A 26897-nucleotide genomic window follows, 5' to 3' on the forward strand; every position below is an offset into this window, starting at 1 on the left:
TATTCGTACATGAAGGAGTACAAAATTACGATAGTTGAAAATTTGAAATTTCAAATGCAGAATATTTACCGCAGAATTTCAAATCAGTCAAAGAAATCAGTTTTATTTGAAATGATAGTCGAGGTATTGAACTCTTGTTTGACCCTATTCCGAAAGGGGGAACCAAAGATGAATACAAATTGGTTATACTTCAAACCGGGTATTAACATTCAATATTCTGAAGTCGGGGTGTCATCCACGGCCATATGTAGCCATATGCCTTCATGCCAGGATAATTGCGCACTGTGTATAGCCATAAATCAAATAGGTTATGACTAGGGCCATTTTTATATGACCTTAAAAAATCCATTATATGACTTTATTTTTGGGAAAATATGACTTTATATGACTTTATGCGAAAATCGTGTATTTTTACATGTAACCAACGTCACTCATGGAACTGACGAGTAAAACAGGAACAACATAACTGTAATTACACATCCATTTTTATTTTAAACCACTTTTGTAGTACAGTTTCATGTAGTGTGGAATGTTGGAGTCTTTAAAGTTACGATTTGGACGTAAAAATGACTTAAGTAAGGAAAATGAGCTCTTCACAGACGTTGATGTTGGTTGACACTTCTGCAGTTTTGCATACAGCGCTGCTGAAATGTCTTGTCTTTGTAGCTCCATAATTTGCTTCACATCGTTTTTGTCCAATCGCTTCTTAATGTAATTTTTGAGCTCAAGCGGATCTTTTCCGAAATCGAGGGCATTTAGATCAGCATTAGCAGCCGCTTTGATAGTGTACGCACAACTTTCCATTTTCAGTATCAAGTTTTAAATATTTTTGAAGAGGAGGCATATTTCTGTTAACTGACTCGTCAACTTTGGATCGTTCACTGAATCTTTGACGCCCTTTACAATAACTCCTTCAGCTTCCCGTGCGTTGACTATTTCTTTCACTTGTGGAAGTCGACGTCCCACTTCAGTGCACAGAAGTAAAACAGATTGTGTAGCAACACAAGGCAATGTGTGACCTCATAATGCAATGTGTGACCTCATAGGTCTGCGACTGTAATGTTATGTAGCGTAACCCTACAGTTTGACTTCGTTCAATCAGAAATTGCCTTACTTTCTTAGTGCGTAATTGCTTCAATTGGCACTTTTTATTTAAAGTATACAACAATATGACTTTATAACTCAAATATGGCCTAACCAGGAAAATATGACTTTATATGACTTTATAACTTTCTTAATATACCGCATATGGATGCGGTTTTTGCGTTAAAATTGATTTCACAGCTTACTGATGCATAGAAAAAAATATGACTTTAATGACTTTAAATGGCCCTAGTTATGACTTGATACAGAGAGACGAAAATCTCCAGTCTTGCATATTGGCGGAACCATATCATTCCCACCAATATCATATCAACCCTACAATATATTCTTTATTCGCAGCAAATCTATTAAATGCACATACATTCCGGTGAGCAGCCTCCCCTCCCCCCAAGGAAAATGGCGAGATTGAAGTAAACTTTTACATTTCCGTAATACGGTCAAATTGCTTGGGGTCATGTCATGCCGAATCTCGGTTTCCGTTGGTTACATTGCAATCCTGCAAATTATTTTACTTTCGGCTTGTCTAGCTATAAATTATTCGAGTATTTATCAACCTATAGACCTACAAGGAATAAACCGTAGTTAATGTAACCTTTAAGTTTAAAGAGATCAAAAACATTATTTAATGAATTTATTACTCTAGCGCAGTGCTTTTTGAGGTCCATTCGTACTTTATTTGGAAAATAACTTTCATTCGCACAAACTAACCGAACATTGTTGCACAAAAAGAAGATGATGATACTTTAATAATATTTTGTTCAGACGTGCAACAGAATGGCTACTATATAGCTTCAAGCCGTCAAATGTCTCATTAAAAAGGCAACTCATTTTCATCGTTTTCATTTCAACTATTTCCCTGAAACCCTTCTCGGCCAAAATAGTTGTTGGGTTTTGTACAAGAACTTCTACAATAGTGCTTGGATGGTCAGGTCTTGAAAACTGTTCTGCACTCCTCTCCGAAATACAGCGTGTCGTCCGCGAGAGAAAATATTTGCGGACAGAAATCGTTTTTGAGGGATGACACAAAGGTCCCAGAGGTTTAAGTTTGTAGGAAAGGGTAAAAAATCCACATGTTTGTGTTGAGGCTTTTGCCGGATGTCATGGAAAATAAGGTCCGAAACGATTAATAAAGGTCGGCACATTGGAGATCGCTATCTAATGATACGTTGCACCAACTTGTGATCTTTTTTTTCGATTTCCCATTTTCTGTCTCACGCGTATATGAAAAGAGCAAAGAAAGTTACGATACCGTGTGCTCGGATCTATAGCTCAATGGAACTTGAAAGTCCAGAACAGCTCAATAACCTAAAAAGTGCACTGCGCTGTAAAAATGATGTGATCTCAAATTGCCATATCGCCAAAAATCCCATATCGCCGAAAAAATGGCAGCAGCAGCAGCCATTTTTTTTTCTGAACGCCACCGTAATGGAACTGCAATTAACTAAATTTTGGATAAGGCCTCGCCCTGAATTCGCTCGTTGCACACCCATAAAAGTGCATCCCAGCGGCCTTCGACCATGTTTTCCAGAAAAACCAGCCATATCATAAATTCAAACCAAAGGTCGGCAGATTCTCATGATCAAGCCATATTTTCTGTATGTCTTGATTATTGGCTATAGTACCCAACGCAGTGACCTTGGATATGTAAAAACGATCGCAGGATTTTTTGCACTAAATTACACAAATATTGCATACATATTAACAAATAACCCTTTGCGGCCAATACTTTAATAACCCTTGAAGGGGTAAAAATTTAAGTTAAGGTAACTTGCAAATGTGGGTCTGTAATGACGGTACTCACTACTATCCTCGTGCCTTGCGTTTATCGAACAGTTAGTACGAAAATATGATGATGTACAGCGAAAGAAAGCAGAAAGTCATTTGACAACACTTGCTAGCCTGTCGCCGGCTCAGACGAGTTGGTATTGTCAGAGCTACGGTTAGTGGTGCGTTGTAAGTCAAACAAGTTCTCGGAGGTCGTCAAAGTAGTCAAGAAAGCTACTTAAGTAGAAGTAGAAGTACTTCTTTCATAAGCAACCTAAAACTAATTGAAGTAGAAGTAGAAATGACTGACTTTAAATCTACTCAAATAAGTAATTAGTTGTGAAAACGATCGTAATTCGTTCGCAAGGACTGTCTAAAGCTGCAAATGGAGCTTTGCGGAAGGTGAAAAGAGATTGATTCATACTGATGCATCCCTGGAGGTGTCACTATATGACATAATAAGCAGTCGCCCACATCATGAGCTGTAAATCATGGTATTGATATAGAAATGCGATACCAATCCTTTGTTCACTCGAACACCCCGTTTTAGATAACATCATGGCCTGGCGCCCTACCCCATATTAAAATGCCCCTAGTTCAGTCGAAGAGAATACGGAGAAGTTGTGACGGATGCGGCTTTAACACTTTGCGCCATTAGTATACGTTAATTAAAAATATTGCAGATCGTAAAAATTCCATAGTGTATAGCTTCGGATTTTCGGAAAATATAAGGCATTACTACACTTGCTTTTATAATTCGACATGTATGTTCTCCAGACAAACGAACTGAAACTATAATTAGACCTCCGCTATTAATACTCGTAATTGAAAGAAAAATACAAATACTACTTCTAAAAAGCGAAAAATAAATTTCATGTCTTTGGTCCGCAAAGTTTCGACGGTGGTGTGCTGAACAGGTCTACCGTTAAAAAAAGTCAACGTCCACTTTTTCAAATTAGGACACGTCATGGTCTGCTAGGTATAATAGGTATTTGCTAGATTGTGAAACGGTAGTTTCAAACGTTATGGGGAACCAGCATAGTTATTGTGATTAAATATTTGATATAGGCGACAAGGAGGTGTCAACGGAACCGCGCAACCCGGTATCTAAATTATATTCAGTGATTCGTTAGTTAGAACGTATTTGTCACTTCAACAACTGTGCGCGAAGCGCAACGAAAATTTTGGGTATTGCATGACTTTTATGAAAATTAAATGGTGCTACTACGTAAAAACATACCCAAAATTCCTAGGCTATCTTTCTTCTTGAGGGATCAAACTACTTCTACTTGACAAACTGAAAATAGCGAAAAGTAAGTAAGTACTTCACAAAATATTACGAAGTATAAGTAGCGAGAAAAATATATACTTGAGTAAGTACCAAAAGTAGAAGAAAACTACTTAAGTACTTCGAAAAAGTAGAAGCACTTCGTTACTGAACACCTCTGCAAGTTCTTAAAATTCCCCGCAGCTGCAAAAGTTAGGGAGACACTGCCCTTTAATTTCCTATTAGGTTTATTTTAATTATTCCACGTCAGAAAAATTAACAATTATGTACGATTTTCATTCACACTCATCCAAATTTTCATTCGCACTTTTCGCACCACCTTCGTCATTCGCACTGCATTTTTTCCATTCGCACAAGTGCGAACCGTCAAGCAAGTTGGAAAGCACTGCACTGTTGAAGTCAATCAGACATCTGTGGTTGGTAAAAGTTGTCAACAAGTCACAAGCCGTATGTTGTCTTCGCCATATCTATACGATACAATGTTCCCTTGGTTGGTATGCTCGTCCCTTTGAATCCTAAATCCTGGCAATCCAACAGGGATTGTGTTTGTCTTTTATTAAGACATTCCAATAGTGTATAGCGATATCTCAATAGTCTAATATTTGTATGTGCCTACAAGTTCATTATGCAGCTGTTTGTTAACAAGTAACGGATGGTAGGCTACACTTGCATGATCCTTCTCGTTCCAATGATGTTGATTTTGTCTTGATTCTCTCTATGTCTGAGTCATCAGTGCTCCATTTTAGATCCTATCTCACGTTCACCATCTTCTTCACAATCATCAATTTTGTAGCATCACCAGGACGACGCATATAATTATTGACTACTAACTTAAGATTACTGCGAACATCCTATCCTAAATTATCAAATTAGCTTGTGTTATTGATAAAATTTATTGTTTTGTGGCAGGGATGTGGAGTCGGAGTCTGAGATTGACTAATTTTCGCTTAATGGAGTCGGAGTCGTGGAAAAAGTACTGACTGGAGTCGGGTCGGAGTTTGTTAAAATGACCTTGACTCCGACTCCGACTCCAGCTTCTTTATTATGAAAACAATTGCTTTCAAAGGTATCTTTAAATTACCAATATTAACTAAAATAGATTTTTTATGTACCATAAATCAATGTTATTAGTAACGATATTGTTAAAATTGGACATTATTTGAAATTACAATTCAGTTGCATGGAGAAAGAAAATCGCAACATGCATCTTCGCGACACAGTCACAAATTGATGCAATTTTTGGAATTATATCATGATACTGTGCAGAGCAAATACATCGTCTGGTTTCATAAAACTGTAAAATTGGTGTAAATATTACCATACGCTGCTTCCCACTTGACACAATTAAAATATTTGTAGTGTAATTTAGCTGCTTTGATACTTGAGTAATTGCATGTAGACTAGACATATGCTATTTCAGTACTTCCTGAATTTCCTTTATGACCATATGTTTATTAGTAGTGAGAGTGTAATTAGTATAGTGTGTAATGAGAAAATTAGTAAGTGACGTCTCGTTACATCTTATTAGTTGCTAACTCATAAACAAGAGCTACACTTCGATTGTTTTATTTACCTAACAATTATACAGGATAAGATATATGTCAAGTTTGAATGATTTATACATATAAGGATGTTAGAGCGTCCATGCTATAAAAGCTTATAAAATATGAAAAATAGGTATGATATTTAGAAAGGGATTCTTCCATGTTAATTGCATGGTGAATAAATGCGAGCTGTGCCACAATGAAACAATTTTGCATGCCATCGTTAATCATATGTTTGCATGTATGTTCAATGGTAATATGATTGTGGTTTATACGTCACTATGGCAAATAATTTTCGAAGTTATTTGATAGTAGTGTTGGAGTCAGAGTTGGAGTCAGAGCCGGAGTCCGAGTCGGAGTCAGAGCCGGACTCGGCGTCGGTGCATTTAGAGACTCAGGAGTCGGAGTTGGATTCGGTACAATTGAAACGCCTGGAGTCGGAGCTGGAGTCGGTGGTAAATTGTCCTGACTCCACAGCCCTGGTTTGTGGTGCAAAAGACCATCCCGGTTACAAGCACCATAACCGTAGAAGGAAATTTCTGCGCCCGTGGACGCGTGATTCAATACGTATGTGTTGGTGACCGTCGACATGAAAATGGAATATACAAATTGACTCCCGAATTTCTGAGAGAATAATTAATCTTTCAGAGATTTGATTGATTTTGAAATTTTATGCGCGCTATACGCGATTCAATGCGACTACATATATTGATTTTAATATAGTAGCGCCGTTTGCAATCAGAGCCCCAGAGTACAGATGCGAAAAACGGCGCAAAATGATGCACCCCATGGGAATACGAACTTGGAATCGTTTGCTCCTCACGAAAGGAATTTGTTTCTGGTACGTTTGGGAGATTCCAATATCTAACCCCTATACCGACAATCCAGATGGGAGGTCAAGAAATAACAGAATGCAATAAAGTCACTATTAACAATTGGCACACCCGATCATGCATCATCCTTTATAACTTGGATTAAATTTTCGAAAACACTCCCTCCATCAACTATATCGGTAAATCTGATTACATGGATTGAGGAAGAATGCCTATCTGGTAGTAATATTAGTAGTAGTAATAATTGAAACTACTAATATTAATGACGAAATTTATTGGTGAATCTGAAAAAATGTCGCGCTTGGTGCGACCGTCACCACTCCCAGTCACTATTCATTACATTACCACAAGCGATTTCGATTCGTATAGTAAAACGATATGAAAAAGTAGATTATAGTCCGGAGTTCACCGGAAATGGACATGGACAGTTTAACATAGGTATTTGGTATCCAGTTAGTTCATTGCGACTATGTCCTGGAATGCGGCCGTAGGCGAGATGTGTAATCGAAATCGGCTGTTAATAGCAAAAAGTTGGCAACCCCCCTTCTCTCGTTTTACTCGTCGTAATCAGACGTTGAAAACTTCTCATTTCATATTGTTAGGCTCGGCGCCGATTAACGAGGAAGGATAATAACTGCGTCCGACCTTGACGTTTTGTTCGAAAATAAATCTGATCCATATAATATAGACTCCACTAGTATAATCGGTAACTAAATTGGTGACACAGGTAACCGGTAGATATGTACGAACACATGGACATCGGCGGGATGGGAACGAGTACTCAGGCATAACGTTCATATTTTAGATTGTGACGTCGTAATCACTACAATAGCTCATTAACGTTGACGATATTGAGTGTTGGGTCCTTGTCTATATACTTTCAACAATTTTTCTCCCTTGGCCCTCCACCCAATCTTGTGACAAGCCGCCACCACAAAATGGTCCTGTCGCCCATGTGTGGGCCATGATCGACATGCATTACATAGAATGGTGTGAACCACAGAACCACAGAACCTTTCAAAAAGGTTCGCGTTCACACGAACCTGAACCTCATGACGTCATTGCTTATTCCAACCCGACATTTCAGTGAAGTGATAGCCTATATTAATGTACACGATACCTGGCGACGAATCGGGCCACATAATGCCACAATACTGAAGTACATATTGACATTTTAAACGTTGTCAAATGTACGAAATGGGCCAATCAAATGATATAATAATCCCTTAAAATCACTCTCTTTCGTCGCTTTGCCAACAATTTCGACGAGTACTTGCAAGGGAGTATAAACTTACGTCAGAACGGTCGAAGCCAGAACGGGCAATGTATTCTGCGTCTGAATATTGCTACGTTGATATTGAGCAGAATGTAAAACGGGTTTCTACAGGCTACTTGCTACCGATATTACCCCATTAACAAGTTATACATCAGTAGCCAAGATCCCAATCGCACGGATTTGGTTTTTATGACAAAATAAACATATGAAGTCCAGATTGACCCCTACTTCTGCCAGATTTTTTACATCAGATAACGATATCGATTTCATTATTTGGTTGAATAACCATCACTCGCTGACTAGCGCATTTTGCTCTTGGTGTTGTGCAGGGGCGAGCAACTTCTCCAGTCGGCGGGCCGGATATAGGAAAATTAAGTACTTGGCGGGCCGGATTGTTGAATCGATACATTATTCGGCCATTTATCCACGTATACAAGGAATAAATCGTATTTATTGAATGTATTTCAACGACAGCAATGCAACTTCAAAGCCATTTCTCGCCGATAATGACGAAGACAATGTGGATTTGAGAACAGCATTGTCATACAGCAGGGGTGGCCAACCTTTTTGCCAGTCACGGCCGCATTTCGACTCATGTAGCCTACGGCCGCATTCCGGGATATAGTCGTAATGAACTAGAAGGACGCCAAATGCTCATGTTAAAGTGTCTATGTCCGTTTCCGGTGAACCCCGTACTAATCTATTAAATAATGTAGGCTGCTCAAGCGCGAAAAATTTTTCAGATTCATTCATGAATTTCGTCATTAAAATTAGTAGTTTTACATATTATTTCCCATCCCATGTGATCATATTCACCGGTAGAGTTGATGGAGGGCTGTTTTCGAAAATTTAGGACAGGTTATGAATGATGATGCATCTTCCGGCAGGTCAATTATTATTAGTCACTTTGTTGCATGCTGTTCTTTGCATGCGTTGACCTCCCGTCAGGATTGTGGGTATAGTGAGGATCATATATGAGGCGCATCTGCTCGCAACTGTACTGTGGGTCTCTGATCGCAACTATATTAAAATCGAAAAATGAAGTCGCATTGAATCGCGCCATGCGCGAAGAAAATTTCAAGAATAATTAAAATCTTTCAAGAAATCGGGAGTCAATTCGTAAATTCAAATTCCACGTCGATGGCCGACAACACCTACTAATTGTATTACGTGTCTACGGCCGCAGGTTGGCCACCCCTGTCGTACAGGTACCACCATGTCCGCTTCACTCTGATCAATCAACACACGGTGCAATCCTTCATTAAGATTTCAAGGTGTTTAATAAGCCCGGTACCCCAGATTTACCAAGATATCAATGCATTATGGTTTAGTAGGGGACGAGTTAGCGTGGTTGTTAAACTGTGTGGCCTGTCTATATCTCGACATTGAATTGATGCTGGCCGCGGCCTCGACATTTGAAATTGGCCCGCGACCCGTTTTCAGTTGGCGGCACCTGGCATAAGCGGTGTCTTACAAAAGCCTTGAAATGTGCGCCGTGCTACAAGTCAACGGTTACGGAATCAAAAATAAGAAATATCGGCCTGGTGTAGATGACCATTGTCGTCGACAAACACCATGATTACCACAAATTACATTAGGGTTCAGTACATCGTAAATGCCGATAATGCAAGTCTTCTCGCTTCGACGAACTTACGCGTAAGCTCCACCCTCGCTCGCTGCGCATACATGTATATAATACCATACAGTCACTAAAATTTGATGTATCTAAGCAAGTAGTTGGGAATCTCGAAAGACTGAGGCCGGCGGCCCACATTATCATGTAAGACGAAAAACTGTCCGCGGGTCGGATCCGGCCAGCGGGCAGTATGTTGCCCGCCCCTGGTGTTGTGTCATTGCGGGTGAAGCTTATAGCAGAGAGTCACTGAATATTCACAAACGAAAAGCTGGATATTTCGACCAAACATTTGTAAAAAAGCAAGTAAAATGTCTGAGATTGTCAAGGTGCATGCTCGTTTAGTGTTGATTTTTTTTATGCTGCCAGCGCCATGCACAGAGTGGCCTGCAGTTGAAATGCAACACATTTAAACCAAAGATATTATAATGAAGTGAAAATTGTAATATATGAAAGAGGTTCACAGTCCAGAACCTACTAAGGTTCGTTCGTGAACGTGAACGTGAATTTCCGAGGTTCACACACAGAACGCGAACGTGAACTTCACGTTCACACCATCCCTACGATATAATACACTTGAAAACCATTGTTTTACAGATTTGATAAGGAAAGTACAACGATTTCCAGTTATGATGCATATGAGTGGGGTTGCATTTAAAACAAATGGTTGTTTAAAACACTTTGTTTAAAACATATTTTAAACAGTTTCATAAATAAAGGCTTTTTAAAAAAAATATTTTGGAGTAGTAGAATCATGCAATAATTGTGTAAATACCTTACATAAAATATGCTGTATGAGCCTACGGACAATCACCACCCGATATAGCCAACGTATACGATATGGGATGGTTGGAACCCTCAAATAGTCGGTTCAACAGCTGTAGTACGTATATATTTCGTCAAAGCATCTATATTTACCCTATATTTTCACTTGTCAATGTCAATCTGCTATGACGTCACTATTGAATATTCGTGAGGTCATGGCTTAAAAAAAACTACCAATAAAAACATGTTTTAAACAAGGGCCTTGTATAAAAATTCTTTTTTTATATTGATTTTCATTTTAAATGCAACCCTTCATATAAGTATATAGCTCGTCGAAGTGACTAAATCATTGAGATGACTAAACGCTATTGCACTTGATGCGCTGTCGATTATAGATAACTTGTGTCCTATATATATGGATCACAAAACTCTTCCAACTAGATTCACGAAATTTATTTATTTCATGACCAATCATGGCCATGGACCAGCTAACAAGCCCGACGAAGTAAACAGGACTATGTGAAACATTTATTAGGGAATATAATATAGTATTATTTATAATCACACCACGATGTTTTTGTGCGTGGTTTGGTGCATTCTGGTCAACGCGTCTAGGAGTAATTTTCACCTTTCCGCTGTAATTTACCCATATTTTCCACCATTCGCAGGAATGACCAACTTCATATATCGTGACGAATATTGACTCTAGAAAATTGGAATAAAAACACCAACGTTCTCATTTGTAAAATGCATTCATTTTCGACCCCTTAATCCAAGTTGCCTGGACGTATTGATGTTTCGAAACACATGGTCATCAGTAACCGTTTTTGAAAGGAATATGCAACGTAGGAATTTCTACCGGCTTCGTCAAGCTTTCACAGTTATCCGCTTCTTCCGTACATTCTTCATGTCCTTTTCAAGAATCAAGTCTTAACTCCGAAGGAGCCTGGTGTGCAGCCCAAAGTGAGATCGATTCTACATGGAGAGGAAAGTTCGTGCTACTGAAATTTTGGTTTAGATGAAGGGGATCAGTGGATACAGGTGGATTACCTGGTTGCCAGGACAATCACTGCCATTTTAACCCAAGGTAGGGTAGATTATGTGCAATGGGTCGCCAGCTATCGATTATCGTATGGAAATACTACTTCGGAAATGCAATATTACCAAGAATTTGGGAATGTAAAAGTGGGTATCGATGTCAATATATAATCGACTCTATTCGTGTACTCCGTTATCCGTGTCCTGCTAACTCTTGCCGCTCAAGTAACTTCAGCTACCGGTCATATATCTTTAGAAGTTCAGATAGCCTAATTTCTTTTTATTCTCCTAATATGATTTCAGCTTCCACAGCCTAGCTCTCGATATCCACGATAAAATATCATCATGTTCTTTGCAATTCTCTATTAGTTGCTGCCGATAACCTCTGGCGAATGGTAGCCGAATCTAGTCCGATCTACTCCAATACCAATAGTTTATGCAATTGTACATTAAAGTTCTGTATCTCCGAGAGTCCCTTATTGTTACTCGTTCTGAATTAAGGTATTCGTCGGAAACTCTGACGTAAGCACCATCGTTGAGAACGATCTGTCTCCACCCATCCACGCAAGATTTGTCCGAATTCACCCGATGTCGTATCACAAGCACAAGTGCATGAGAATTGAAATGAGAGATTGTTGAGAGATCTCTGGAATCGAGTTTATTATGTATTTATAACGGAATATATCTCGGTAGTTATCTAGATTCTAGATAACTATAAGTAACACATAGAACATTGGTTCTCAACCTGGGAGTCCGGGAGGCTCTCAGGGGGCGCGAGAAATTGACAAAGTCTGTATGAATTCTGACTGAACATGTGTTTCGCAACCATTCTGAGAAGACGATAGATGAAGTATAGGCTGATTTCAACTTCATTTGAGCAAATTTTTGATATTCTTTGAAGATTTAGAGCAATTCCCACGTGTAAGTCATTCATTACTTCAAACCGTTGGCAGTAACCTACGGCTCGTTGCGCTGGGTAGCTGTTGTTAATAACTGGCGAACTGCACTGCCTAAGACAGACAGACTTAGATGCAATATAGGTTGCCCAGTATCGCCCTCAATTAGGCTACCCTGAATCAACACAATTTAATTCAATTCCTGAACTGATCACCAGCCAGCATTAGGATTAGTCTCAGTGCAACCCACCTTGAAATATATTGATGACCTGTTCAATGTTTTTTGCTATTTTCAAGCAAGTCTGGGGAAATTTTTCAGAAATGTTAAAGACTCGACAACAGGAATGTGGATTCAAACTTGGTCTCAGACATAAATAACATATGTATACTATTAGATCAGGGATGGGCAACCTGCCGCCGTAGAAGGGAATTTGTGCGGCCATCGACACCTGATTCAATTAGTAGGGGAGATGTAATACCGATGGATCACTGGGACCGAAAATACTTTGAAAATTCTCTATGATAATTCCATGATTACACTCCGTGAACTTGTCTACAATTGCATGCTGGCAAAATCTTTTCTCACATACAAAAAAAAATCGACGTGCGCGAGCAATGGGGTCTCTCACAGATGATTTTTTGTTTTAGGGGGTTTAAACTAAATTTAGATCGACATATACATTTTTCTTTGTAACCTTCAACACGAACAAACCAGCAATCATTTTTATTGTGAAGTGTAGGGCTTGTATCAGGCTATATAATGGCACCTAATATTTTTTCAGTACTTTCCTTGAGTGGACTTTTTTTCGATTCATGTATAAAATTTGTAGGGTGGGGGTCGATGATACAATAGCCAAATCAAGCAAAATAATCAAACATACTAATCATGAAACAAATGAAACATGCCTACGTACAGAAAATCTTTCTGTAATAATTGCATATGATGTTTTATCGCTATAACGAGGTATTTGGAAGTCACACTGTCGATTTTCGGGCATAATGTATGTACCCTCAAATTTATAAGTCCGAGCCTAAATCGAAACGTGATTTTATGACAACATTTGAGGTAGTATTTATTCTATTTTTTGACGGTTGCGACCAAACATTCTCCTTTGGCTTGCTGCAGCTTAGATTACAATACTGAGAAAGAAAAGTAGTTACATTTGAGTTTTTTAGGGTATATGTGTCCAGGGCTTTGGAGCCGGAGCCGGAGCCCGGAGCCGGAGCCCCGGAGCCAGGCATTTTCACCGGAGCTGGAGCCGGAGCCGGAGCTCTACATAAAATTCTGCCGGAGCCGGAGCCGGAGCTGGAGCCCGTTATTTGAGGAGTAGCTCCGGCTCCGACGTATTTCATTAGATGCTATTGTATATTGAACAACCACATCTGCTGATTTATCATAATTGAACAGCAGGCCTTAATATTAATGCTGTGCGCAGCAATGGCATAGAGTTAAGTGCGTTCTAGTGCAACTATGATGTTATCGACAAGTGACAAGTATTCATTATGACGTCACAAGGCGGCAAGGCGGCACCTATGTCTTCGTTGCTACATCGGATGTTACTGACGGCTGACAGACTCTTAGATTACTATGGATAACTAACCTATGGGTAGATTGGTAATCTGTATATACACCAGGAAGGGGCAACCTTCTGGTTTATAAGGGACACATGAAATTGACGATCGAGCGCGCGGTCCACTAGCCGCGCCATGCGGGTAAAATTTACAAAGTTTATAAATAAACCAGGTCAATAATATTATTACTTGAGTATATTGCGGGTCTACTGTATAGTATACCGCCTGCTAGGCTCAGTTTGCAAGGACACGACTATTCGGCGTCTGGCCACATCTATATCGAAGGTCTCCGATAATATCCGATACTCATTTTTTGCCTACATTTCAACGTCGACGATCTTTATGCGAGCGCAAACGCGAAAAGACTTTCTCCCGTAATTGCGAATACAGTGAGACTCAATCGGGTAAATTAGGGGGTAGGCAGCAAGAAATCGTGTGACAATTAACACGCGAAGCGCGAAGAAAAATTTCACTACTATTTTAGTTTATTGTAATGTATGACGATTTACTGAAAATTTGACTGGACCCTGGACCTGCCAATGCGTCGGAACTGATATTTTAGTCATCAACATCCCAAATGTCGCAGCCAGAGTTGTAATTTATGGTTGGCATTGCAATTTTTGCTTGGCATTGCAATTTCAAAATCTGAGCAATTCGTTTTCGATAATAATAGGAAGGAAATTACATTGCGGGCCACGCAAAACCCTCTCGGGCGGGCCACATTTTGACCGCTGGTTGGCCACCCCTGATATAGACAGGCCCATTCGATAATTTCAGAGCCGGAGCCGGAGCTGGAGCCGGAGCAGTGGTAATAATGCCGCTCCGGAGCCGGAGCCGGAGCTAATGTATGATAGAAGAAAGCTCCGGAGCCGGAGCCGGAGCAGTTTAAATTTCCGGCTGCTCCAAAGCCCTGTATGTGTCATAGGTCCCCGGGTCGTGTGTCATTGGACCCACCGGGTGGGGACCGATGACACGTTCGAGCAACAAGTTTTGAACGTCCATAAATATTTTTTGAAAAGACGGATATTCATGTAAATGTGCGCGATAGGTAGAGCTTGTATCAAAGTGCTGAGCCAGCAAAAGATCTGCTGTTTTCGGCTGTACATTTCAGGGCCAGCGATCATTTTCCGATTTTTGATCCATCGGTACCACATCTCCCCTATGTGTTGGCGGCCGTCGACATGCAAATTAATAATTACTAATTCGCTCTCAACAATTAATCTTGAAATTTTCTTCGCGCTCTGCGCAATTCGACGTAGCTTCATTTTTATATTGTAATATAGTAGCGCCCTTCTCAATCTGATCCGGAATCGGAATTGCGTGCTCCTCACGAAAGAAATTTGTTACTGGTACATTAGGGCGATTTCAACATATTGCCACTACCAATACAATCGACAATCCTGATGGGGCGTCAAGAAATAACAGCATGCAACAAAGTGACTAATAGCAATTGGCCCACCCGAAGATGCATTATCATTTATGCCAGTGGTTCCCAACCTTTTTCATCTGGTGCCTCCCTTGGCCGAAATTTGAGCCGAAATTCCCCACTTAGGAGAAATCTGCCCGGGCGGTACCGAGTGTTTGTTTCTAGCAGCGCTGCAACAACACTTTGTAGACCTCCAAAAACAATGGTCTTGATCCCAATCAAACAAATTCTGGAAGGCTTGACTCAACAGACCCCATATTTCCATATGTGTTTTTGGCTTATCATGCACTAATCGCTAATATAACCGCTGTGAAAAATCAGTATGCATAAATTTACTGGTCTCGCGATTTTTTTCTCAAGTTTGCGTATGCATTTGGCAATAATAATGGTACTTTCATATATAGCAGGATTGAACACACTCGACTCGAACTCGAGTCAGCATTTTCTGATGTCTCGACTTAACTCGAGTCATATTCTCAAAATAGGGAAACGACTCGACTCGACTAGAGACAATCTGTGTATTGAGTAGACTTGGAGTCATTGTAGATGACTCGAACCAAGTCATATGACTCGTGACTAAAAGACGGCCAAGACCGACATTTCATTGTAATTTCGAAGAACAGTAAAGTGGCGTTCCTATTGGAATTTCGTCTATTGGTCCTGGTACTTAAAAATGCGACAATAAACTGCTCAAAGTGAAGAAAATTAGTATATTATAAATCAAAATCATTCAATATTACCAAACAGAGTTATAAAAAGTGAGTCTAACAAGACTTCAACTGGAAATTGAGCAGTCAACACAATGACTTGGACTCGGACTCGAGTCATAATACCACGAATCTGACTCGACCCTATGCTCGGTGACTTGGACCGTCGGACTTGACTCAATAGTGAATTGAAAATGACTCGACTTGATTCGAGTCAAAACTATTAAAGTGAGATTGACTTGTGACTCGGAGCCTCGTGACTTGGTTACAGCTCTAATATATAACATACACGTGATCAGATTTCCTGCTTGAGCTCATTGAAATTTAGGACACTCATTCTGTTTCGGCAACATTGCACCAAGTTTAACATGTATTTTTTCGATCGAGTAGCTGTTCACTAAAAATAAAGGCAGGCTAGCGATCTCTTCGACTTGAATCGATGGCGTTGGAATATTTTGTCACTTTATGAAAATGTTGACTTGAAAATATAAGATAAATACTTTCGTTAGAGGCCTTGTTGTGATAGATTCGGCAGGACATTTGCTCGCTTGGAATATATTTGATTGAGAGGCCGTCTCTGGCCTACAAAATTGTCTTGCGAACTGCAGCACATCTGAACTAGTTTTAAAAAAACAAACAAGGAACTTGTCTGTGAGAAAGAGATTTCAAATGGCATTTGAACATACTTTCAGCAAAAAAACAGCTATAAGGAGCATACATTCTGATATAACTGGTTGACTACATGACAGTTCGGACATGAACAATTTGGGAAATCCGTTACAATTCTAAAGTGGAGTTCCTCCCTAAAAATTGCAAAATTCCCCCCAAGGGGGGAATTCCTCCCCGGTTGGGAAACACTGATTTATACCTTACCCTAAATTTTTGAAAGCACTCACTCCATGAACTCTACCGGTGAATCTGATCACATGGGCGGAGAAAGAATTTTTTGACCATCGCCAAGGAGGCGCATGTCCGAAAAGGTTGAGAACCGCTGACTTAGAATAAAGTCAGTAGAATATTTTGAAAACATGAGACAGGAAAGGAGACATGTTTTGGTATCAACGTTATAGGTATAACATAGATTGAAGTCCATGTAGTATCTCGAAAACGTTATTGCATACAGGAGATGACAACCAAACAGGACATGTTGTGTGATATAATATGTGTGGTGAAATACGTATATATTTATTTGTGTGATACCATGTAAATATCCATACATACATTCATTCATTCATTCGGATACACTCAATTCGACCTTTTTACTTTGGTACGATTGGCTCAATAAAAGTTCATTGATTCAATTATCTGCATTCGACAATACGTTTTGGAGGATTCAATAAAAACAAGTCTTGGAGACAGAAATATAACACGTTGTCCGTGTGATGCATTACGTGTGTACAAGACAGACTCTCTGAGCTTGCACGCCAGCCACCAAGCCGTGTCAATGCCGTTGGACCCTGGTCCGTCGAAAGGAAGATATAAAAGCTGCGAATCGTACAAGTAACATTTAGAGTCAGATTACACTAGTTTAACATAATAAAGATTCATTTTTAAAATTTCGAGAAAATTAAGTTAGCAAAATTTTCTTTCTTTAGCCATTATCTTGACCATGGTTATGTTTTTCCGAATGTTTCAATATGAACCATAGCCCAGCTATGACCGAGAGAAAATGAAAACTTGAAGAAAATTTAAGTCTCTGAAAATGTGTTAAATGACCATAAGCTACTCTGATTTTATTTCTGCAATATCCAGCTTCAAGTATCTGATTGCTGCGAGAACACGAGTCGCCAGAAGTCGCGCCGTGAAAGGATTTAGCCGCGACCCGGCTTATCATGATATCTGGAACCACACATCCTGTATAGCTGCTTGGCTTCGGAAAACGAGGGACACCTGAAGCCACTTAGCTATATGTGGCGTCTAAAAATACCGGATGCAATCACCATATAGCGATTCAGCCATTCACACGTCAAACGCCACCTAAACACTCGGCGTTTGATATCTGGGCCGGTTTATAACCCTACTCTGTGAATCCTTTCGGACTTCGAGATTTATTTTTTCTGACAACTCTGAACTGTACGTGCATTTTCTACTTTTCGGTGTCGTTGTCAAAGATACTTGTTATTGATGATGGCCTGAAAGCGGTCCGAAGATTGTTATGTGTCATAGGAGCAATTGAACATGTTCGACATGTGCTGTCTTGCGAGTATTTGAGTGGAAGCGCTTCTTACAATAGATCTCATCTCCTGATAGAAATGTGCTGGATGATACCAGCATTTCTCAGTTACAATAAGCATTACATAGCGGGCCGGATGAAATCGCTCGGCCGGCCGTTTGTTTGACAACGCAGTTACAAAGTAAAAAAGCTCTCAATGGAAATATGCGCAATAATGTAACGCTCGGATGATAACCGTTTTAATGCCTAATATCTCGGGTATTGATCCGGCATTAATTAAAATTCATTGTGTATGTATGTTGCGCTTTTCATTTCATGGCATTACGGGTCGAATAAACAACTGAAAACCAATTGGCGTTGATATGATGAAGAAAACTAATGCTCAAGTAGCTTAGCACGCCGGTACTCCTACTCCTACTAATAATAGATTAAGTAGATGCCAGGGAAGTGGACAAAAATATTACGTTGATGGCACTGCCTTTCTTATTTCATAAAGAGCTTCTTAGAGGTACAGAACTTCAATATACAATTGAATAGTATATTCATATTGAAATAAACCCGAATATTATCGGCTGACACTCTTCAAGGGTAATCGTCAGCAACTAGTAGAGGATTGGAAAGAACATTGTGGTTCCAGCGCCCCCTTTCCAAATTTATCGTGCTCTAGCGCCCCCCGCCCCACCCCATATTGTAAGGACTGTAATAAAAACCATGGGTAAGAGGGAGAGCCGTAACAGCACTTCGTCTGCCCCCCTAAACAAACGATAGTCTTGAGCACCAATAGCGTGATAAACCAAACTTCTGGGGGCTTCGCTCCCAAGAGCCCCGTCGCGTGATTTCGATGGTCAGCAAAGTTTATGCCGCCTGGTCGCTCTAGACGCCAAAATTGTCTATAATACATGAAAGAATAGGTGGTAATTGCCGCATATATATGTCCCCATAGACTTTTTATCCTCTCAGCCCACGCAATCAGATTCCCCAGTAGAGCTGAGTGAGCTGTCGTCTTGGAAAATGTAGGGTACGTAATAATTAAACATACTCGGACGTGCCTGTTGGTACAATTACTTCGTTACATGTTGTTATTTTGTTACCTTTTGTCCGCTAAATAGTCAAAAGATATTGAAACGCATAAACCTAAACTAAAGGAATCACGCGCTTCAAAATTGGTATTTGTTCACTGGCAAAAAATATTTTTCTGATGGATGTTATTTGTCCTGTGGGGTTCAGATTGTGAGTACATTATAATTCAGCACGAGCGATTCAAGCACCTATGGACAATTAGGCTTATATACATCGACGTTTACGTCGAACATACGGGCAATCCTCTTCAGCTAAGGTTTTCTCGCTAACGATCTTTTCGGACACTTTTCGGAGTCCCATATTGGCCGAAACTTCATATGTCTTTGTGCATTGTGGCGTGGTAATGGCCGGTGGTAATGACACGGAAATACCAATTTCTGTTTTCTTGAATTATGCGTATTTTATTGTGGTGGAGTCGTCAAAACAAGATGTGTAATTTATGTTCATTCGCCGAAATAAGTTAAGGCACCCGTCGAGCTCGCCCCCCCCCCCCCACACACACAGATTGGGGGGTTTGGGTTGCAGCAGTTCTGGTCTTTAGTATTGGAAATATTTCGCACTTTAATCGCGCTCAAACACCACTCGACTATAATAAACGATATGCTAATCGTAAGTGGTATATTCAGGGTCAAATCAAGGTTGTTAGTAACAAAAATCGGGTACGGGCTCATACCCTGTGGTTCGACCCAGATGTACATATCCCGAATTCACATCTGCGATTGGCAATACGAGGAAATTAATGGTAGTTGATTTTATTTTAGTGCGCTGTGTGACTAAGTAAGTCAACTGAGAATGCGACGTTTAAAAAGTCAGCATCGTAGCATACAGGTGTCATGTACATTAATATATTTTGCGCGGAAATATGGCGTTGGAATTAGCAAAATGGCGTCACTGGACGTCATAGATTCGTGTTCATTGACCTTTGACCATGTGGCGAAGTATTGATTTTCCGCCTAATTCTGTCGAAGTAATTTCTTCACTTAATTCCATCAAAAACGAGCGGTAAATAAACGGAATCTACTGTTACTTTAATTAGGTCAGCTGGTAAATATCATCGCCGGGCAAAAATACTTTTAGCAGCAAAAGTAGACGATTCCTCAATCCTCAATTAAGGCATAAATCAATTCACACGCCCCTAGCGGTGAAGATTTCGGAATATGTTCTGACACCAGGGCAAATATTCGGATCGTAATTTATCTGACATGAGGTATTCATTTGAATTACAAACCCTCTATTTTCGCACATTCATCAAGCAGCGACGTAATGCTATGACCATGAATAGTCGAAAAGGCCCGAACTGTAAATTCCATTAGTCAACAATGCCTGGTTATATACATCTGGGTGCAATCAATGACTACAACACACTTCCGTTTTGAACCTCATCTGCTATATTTGGAATGATTGGCGTGATTCGATAGATAGCACCGTAACGCGCACGAATAAACGATGTCTTCAGGCAAGACATAAGTTGTCTAACGGTTCTGCCACAAAGTAGCAGGGACCACGACTCTACACCGTACAGTACAAAGTCAACTTTGTCCCGATTTCACAATTTCATTTTGTGAAATACGGTAGGATTAGGATTTAGACTGAGCTATACTTTCGTATCCACCTGTGGTACAATTGGGAGATCTGAATTTAACCAGGATATACTTATCTCAAATGCGAATCTGAGATATTGAAGTGAGTCATTCAACGAGTTGTATGACACCTTTACGCAAATATGCACTATGACGAGATGGGATTTGTGTCCATCATGGCTGGTGTGTCACACTCCGATGACCAGACAAAACTATACATAACTTATTATATCAATAAGGCGTGGATTTCTCTAAGTAATGGAAAAGCAATAATGTCAAATTCAGTGAAAATTTGCATATTTTGGGTGTATGCTGTGGAGCGAAAACTTGACTTGATAGAAGAAAACTAGAGGCATTTTTGAAATCCCAATTTAGCCTGTATCAAGTGCAAAGTCAACGTCAACAAACTTTTCGTTCGTCATTCGTCGGGAGTAATGCCAATTTACTGATTTGTCGCTAGATCTAACGAGTTTTTCGTTCGGTTTAGCGACAGTAAATATTGGTGTAGTTACTAACGATAAACCTAGCAATTTTGTAAAATATTTAGCGACTTTTCCGAAATTATTTTTTCAAAAATGTCCAATATCGATAAATTTTAAGAAGCAAACATCGTGCAGGTTTACCATATCTCATGCGTATCACAGCATCAGCAAGCATCATCGATCAGCGGTCAGGTTGTGTGTGTTAATATGAAAATTGAGTGGTATTGCTGGTCATGGGAGGGCAGTTGGACATAGTTTTTCCAGTCGTAAATACCTAGAGTCTCATGCTCGACAAACTCGTCAGAATTCTGCGCGAGTGGCCCCCAACCGCGGCTGTGGAGTCGGAGTTTGGCTAATTTTCACTTGATGGAGTCGGAGTCGTGAAAACTATAATGGCTGGAGTCGGAGTCGGGGTCGTGGGGAAAATACTGACTGGAGCCGGAGTCGGAGTTTGTGAAAATGACTCTGACTTCGACTCCGACTCCGACTCCAACTTCTCTATTATAAAAACAATTGCTTTCAAAGGATTTTCAATATATTTTTTCATGTAGGCTACCACCAATCACTGTTATTAATAACCACACAGATCAGGTGCGGCCAACCCGTGGCACGCAGGTCAAATTCTAGACTGCGAAAAGCTTTTGTGTGGCCTCCGAGGTAATTGTCGAAATTATTTATAACATCGGGTAAATTGCAAGGCCAACCAAAATTTGAATATCCTGACCGCGAAATTTGATGATGACTAAAACAACAGTTCTGATGCATTGACATATCCAGGGGCCAACAACATTTATCCCAGATCTTCGTATATGATCATGAAGTAGAATATTCCGCAGCAGATCTATTTGACTTGAAATCTTTCTCAGTATTTCGCATGATTCATTGTCACTAGACTTCTTACATTCAGTATTGGAGCCCCCTTCTGAAAATTATAAATACATATTATTAACAGAATTGAGTCTAACTATATTCGCAATTAGGAGATAACGTGTCGTCCAACATGCGGCTTCGCTTGTGCACTCGCAGCGAGATCGTCGACAAAACATTTGCACAAAATGATAGAGGCATGTTCACTGATACCGTCGATATTGTTATGTCTAAACATCGAATAATCCTGTCCTTACCAAATGAGCCCAGTGGTATACAGATGCGACCCCCAATAGATGTTAGTAACATATTTATTGATAGAATTCAGTTATACCTTTGAAAAAATTTCGCGCTTCGCGCGACCAGGGTGTGACTGCCCACAACACAGTTGCATGACATAATTATTATCAATTTTAGTGCGTAGTAATATAAGTATTGTTTCCAATGTTTCCTAATTCGGGTCGTTCCTATCGGACGATTGAAAATGGTTATCAACATTCCAGTTGGCCGAAAAAGTTGGCCATCCCTGATATTGATAAAATTAGACATTACTTGCAAATTACAATTCGTTGCCTAGAGGAAGAAAATCGCAATATGCATTTTTGCCATGCAGTCAAAATTGATGCAATTTTTGGAATTATACCATGATACTGTGACAGAACAAATGCATCGGCTGATTGTAAAATTGATGAAAATATAACCAAACGATGCTTCCCACTTGACAAAATTAAAAATATTTGTAGTGTAGCTTAGATGTTTGGGTCGAACAAATGATTAAGAAAGACTGCAAGTTCTATTCCATGAATACTTGACTAAGTACATGTAGACAAGACAGACATAGGCTGTAGTATTTGACTGCTTGCTAAATTTCATTTATGACCAATGCCTATTAGTAGTAAGAGTGTGTGTGCTTGTAATCAGTATGGTGTAATGAGAAAATTAGTAAGTTCAATCTCTGTCATAGTTGCTGACTCATACACATATGCAAGAGCTACACTTGGATTTTTCGTCTACATTTTTATGATACAGGATTGGATATATGTCGTATTTGAATGATTCATACATATTAGGATATTACAGAGTCCATAAAAACTTATGAAATATGAAAAAAGAAGGATGTTAGCAAATCATTCCGTCATTTAAATTGCATAGTGGATAATTCGAGCTGTGCCACAATGAAACAATTTTGCATGCCACCGTTAATCACATGTTTGCGTATGTTTAATGGTTGTATGATAATAGTCATTCAACCGACAGTGTGGCATATAATTTTCGAAATATATTGGTAATACTGTTGGAGTCGGAGTCGGAGTCGGGAGTCGGAGTCGGTACGTTTAAAGACTCTGGAGTTGGAGTCGGAGTCGGAGTCGGTGGTAAAATTTACCGACTCCACAGCCCTGCCCCCAACATAATACGAGCAATCACGATTATACTCAATATCACGCCAATGGCAAAAGCATATAGAGTCCTCTCTTACCTATAAACTTGAATCAAGAATCCCTAAAGGAGCATCTTGATTCAAAGTCAGGACAACTGAAAGAAACTACCATGTACGGACTTTTACTCCTATACGCTTTATACTCGAATAAAGAAATATACGTATAGGATTCAGAAGAGATAAATGACTTAGAATAAACGAACATATTGCATACTTTTGAGACTTACACGAATTTAACAACACTTTAAAAGATCTGCCTGGTGGAAAGTATTGAAATAATAAAAAATATCATGTGGCGTTTTGAAGTACTCCATCACAGTTTAAAGAAGGCAACCTCCTTTTCGCAGGTATAATTGTTTTCATTGGTTTTCCAGCGACTACTTGAAGAAATGTCACTTCAAAATGGAGATCGCGTCGAAAAACCAAGTCGAGCACTATAGTCAGCCTTCAGGATTACCGGACCACGACCTAACATATCAAACTCGCCGTTCGCCATATTATATTCTCTGCTTTACTTGTCATTCAGTGTGCATGCCTCTTTTCCACCCCGCCTAGGCCAGGGTGGGTGTCTGAACTAAAACACTATACTCCAAATCGTTTCGACACCTACCTTTATTTTCATTGTATCGCAGTTTTGTTGTGTTTTGAAATGATGAAAATTGTAATAAACTGATACGGATACTGATACAGATCAGCAGGTACAACAGTCAAGAAATCGTGTCAGCAAGCGATGAAGTCGCAAAAGGCGAGCAGCAACAGTGGAAAAGGTTATTTCGGGAAAATAATTTAGCTGCAGTTCGATTTCGGTGACAAATTTCCGATTATATCTATTGACAGCACGTACTATTTAAAGAATATTCCCCGTTATTCATAAATCATCACACGTTCCAGCGCAATTGAAAGCCGATGGCTGTATACATATTCATTATTGCGAGTAAATCCCCTACAGCAAAACCCCACGTTTTACAACACCTTTTGACACCGCAGAAAATCGACATATTGTAAGTCATTTGACGAGACCTATTAATTTGAAATACAAGCACTCTGTTCTCTCACATTCACCGAGCCGTGCCGTAATGCCATGAGCACGAATACTTGAAAGTCCCGGACGAATTTCCATTAAGCAAAGAGAACTGAATAATAGGCCGCACTCAATGATTGATTCGCGCTTTCGTTTTCAACTTCTGCTATATTGAGAATGATCAGTTTTATTTGACAGATTGACTTGTAACGCGTTGAAATGACTGGTGTGCACAGACAAGACATATTGACAAATGTTTATGCCATCAAGTAGCAAGGACCAGGACTCTACGATGTGGAATTTGTCCGGGTTCTCAATTTAGTTTTGTGACATAAGGTATCAGCAGGATTAAGACGTAACCTAACGATGTACACTGCGCAGTGTACTATAGGGGAAGGTGGGCAGAATGGGAAAAAAACATATTTTCAGTCAAAATATTTCTCGAGTCCAGAAATACTAATGAACTTTAGCAAAAAGACGGATTAACATAAACCGCATATATCCAAAGAAGGGAGATTTGAAAATATGGAAACATAACGAGGGCACAGCAACTTCAAAAATGTGACGGTATAGGAGGGAATGGAAATGTATTTTGGGGTTACCGTATTTTGGAAATCCGAAAAGAGTACGGTTTTGAAAATTTAAAAAAAGAGGACAAAATCTCAAAAAAGAGGACATTTGGGCGTCCACCGAGGACACTTCAAAAAAGTCAAAGAAGAGGACAAATCCTCTTAAAAGAAGACGTATGGTAGCCTTGATGTATTAGAAATTTATTACCACGTCAGTTAGCAATATACGGATAACTTTTGAAGAATAGGATGGATCAGACGGTGTCAGAGACCAGTTTGTGCTTGCATTTGAAGTTCGAGGTCGTAATGAGACTTTATTAAGGATCGCTGCCGGCTCGTCGATTCCCATTGATTTTAATGGGTGATAAAATCTCAGTAATGTTCTCCATGTATTGCATGACACTTCAAGGGATGTATATCCAGGAGGTGGATTTCTATATATTTTGTAAATTTTCCTTTGGATATCAACAAATCATAGTGCCCAGTCAAATTGTCCCAATGTGCCCCACCTACTTCTTCATAGCAAAAGCCCCACAAAAAATTAAAATATCAATCCTGTGTCGAAAACAGCATACAGTATGACCAACTGCTCTGATTAAGCTGTATATTAATTTCAAGCAAAACTAACGAGATATAGCCTACCCACCGAAAACACGATCGATAAGTAGCAATATAAATTTACGGAGTTTAGCACAATTAAGAACCTCGTCATTTTCCCACGAAGACAGTGACCCTGGTAAAATCAAAGCGCATCAGAATTACGGCCGATATGACACTACTAAATCATCGAAGCGATGTGCATTTGTAATGTCGGGTTTTGATAATATTCATGGCGTACCATTGTGCCCCACTTTTCAACTTCTTTGTCGATTCGGCACATCACATTGTCGGCCTGTACAACAGGGTGATATGGCTATTACCCAGTACGAATCACAAATGTTAATTTGAGATATTAAAGCCGATTACACCATGGCTTGTATGATGACTCTATGCAAACAGTTCGTGACTATAGACCAGGGGTTCTCAACCCGCGGCCCGCAGACGCTTATTTTGTGGCCCGCGACATCTTTCATTATAAACGCAGTTATTGCTGACACGGTATTGTAACAAATTAGTTTACATACTTAGGTCTTTCATCGCACAGTCTCTGTTTCGTTTGATTACTCATTCATGAATGCAGTGGTTCTCAAACTGGGGGGCGCGCCCCTTGGGAGCGTGAAAGCATTTGACGAGGGCGCAACTCTGCGGTCAACTGAAAAAAATTTCGCACTGCGCGCAATTTATCTTCAATTCATAGTTGTTTCTCTGTGTATATAGTCCGAATTTCATATTTGAGAATTCTCTCATCAACAGTCACAACCTTCCATGGCAGCAAACTTGCCGTTTGTAGCATTCTGGTTGCATATTGTGATATGACGATAACAGGGCACGAAATTATTCTCTATCAAAAAGGGGGTGTGTCTGAAAAAGTTTAAGAACCACTGCTCCAATACCTAAGCGTTGGAGGTTTGTCTGGGCTCCTCCTCGCCACCTCGTCCGCGCAGGCGGTGTCTTACAAGAAGCCTGGAAGTGGGCTGTGCTGGAAGTCGGCTGTTACGGAATAAGTATGAAGAGTATCGGCCTGGTGTAAATGACTATAGTAGTCGACAAACACCATGAATACCACAAAAACAACAACACTGCTTTAATGTGCTCACGTTTATTGATGTATGCTCGACTTCAGCTTATTATTGTTTTGAATCGATATTCTGCTGGACTCTGGTTCAAGAGAATCCCGCTACGTAGTAGGCCTGCACTTTTTAAGAGTGTTTGACTCACTGCGAACGGTTGTTGAGATTGCC

The 26897-nt window shown here is 39.8% G+C and overlaps 2 protein-coding genes across 3 annotated transcripts in view; both read left to right on the forward strand.

The window, feature by feature from the left end:
• The window catches only part of LOC145440215 (uncharacterized), a 32553-nt gene that overhangs the window by 735 nt on the left and 4921 nt on the right, over positions 1 to 26897 (forward strand). The gene's annotated exons all lie outside the window — the stretch shown is intronic.
• LOC145441567 (retinoschisin-like) lies at positions 10779 to 12599 on the forward strand. Its single transcript, XM_080319464.1, has 4 exons — positions 10779 to 10824; positions 11042 to 11170; positions 11226 to 11392; positions 11747 to 12599. The coding sequence occupies exons 1-4, from the start codon at positions 10779 to 10781 to the stop codon at positions 11882 to 11884; spliced, it is 480 nt and encodes a 159-aa protein (XP_080175590.1). The 3' UTR covers positions 11885 to 12599.

Source organism: Botryllus schlosseri, chromosome 6 (genome assembly GCF_051294905.1).
Source record: "Botryllus schlosseri isolate E-star chromosome 6, Bs_hap1, whole genome shotgun sequence".
NCBI classification, from domain to species: Eukaryota; Metazoa; Chordata; class Ascidiacea; order Stolidobranchia; family Styelidae; genus Botryllus; species Botryllus schlosseri.

Bases quoted from the DNA above. Each gene is read 5' to 3' on its own strand.
- LOC145441567 (XM_080319464.1), top strand. From the start codon at position 10,779: ATGTTTTTGTGCGTGGTTTGGTGCATTCTGGTCAACGCGTCTAGGA. The intron at 11,171-11,225 runs GTGAGATCGATT...ATTTTGGTTTAG, and splicing joins AGCCTGGTGTGCAGCCCAAA to ATGAAGGGGATCAGTGGATA. The intron at 11,393-11,746 runs GTGGGTATCGAT...TTCTGAATTAAG, and splicing joins AAGAATTTGGGAATGTAAAA to GTATTCGTCGGAAACTCTGA.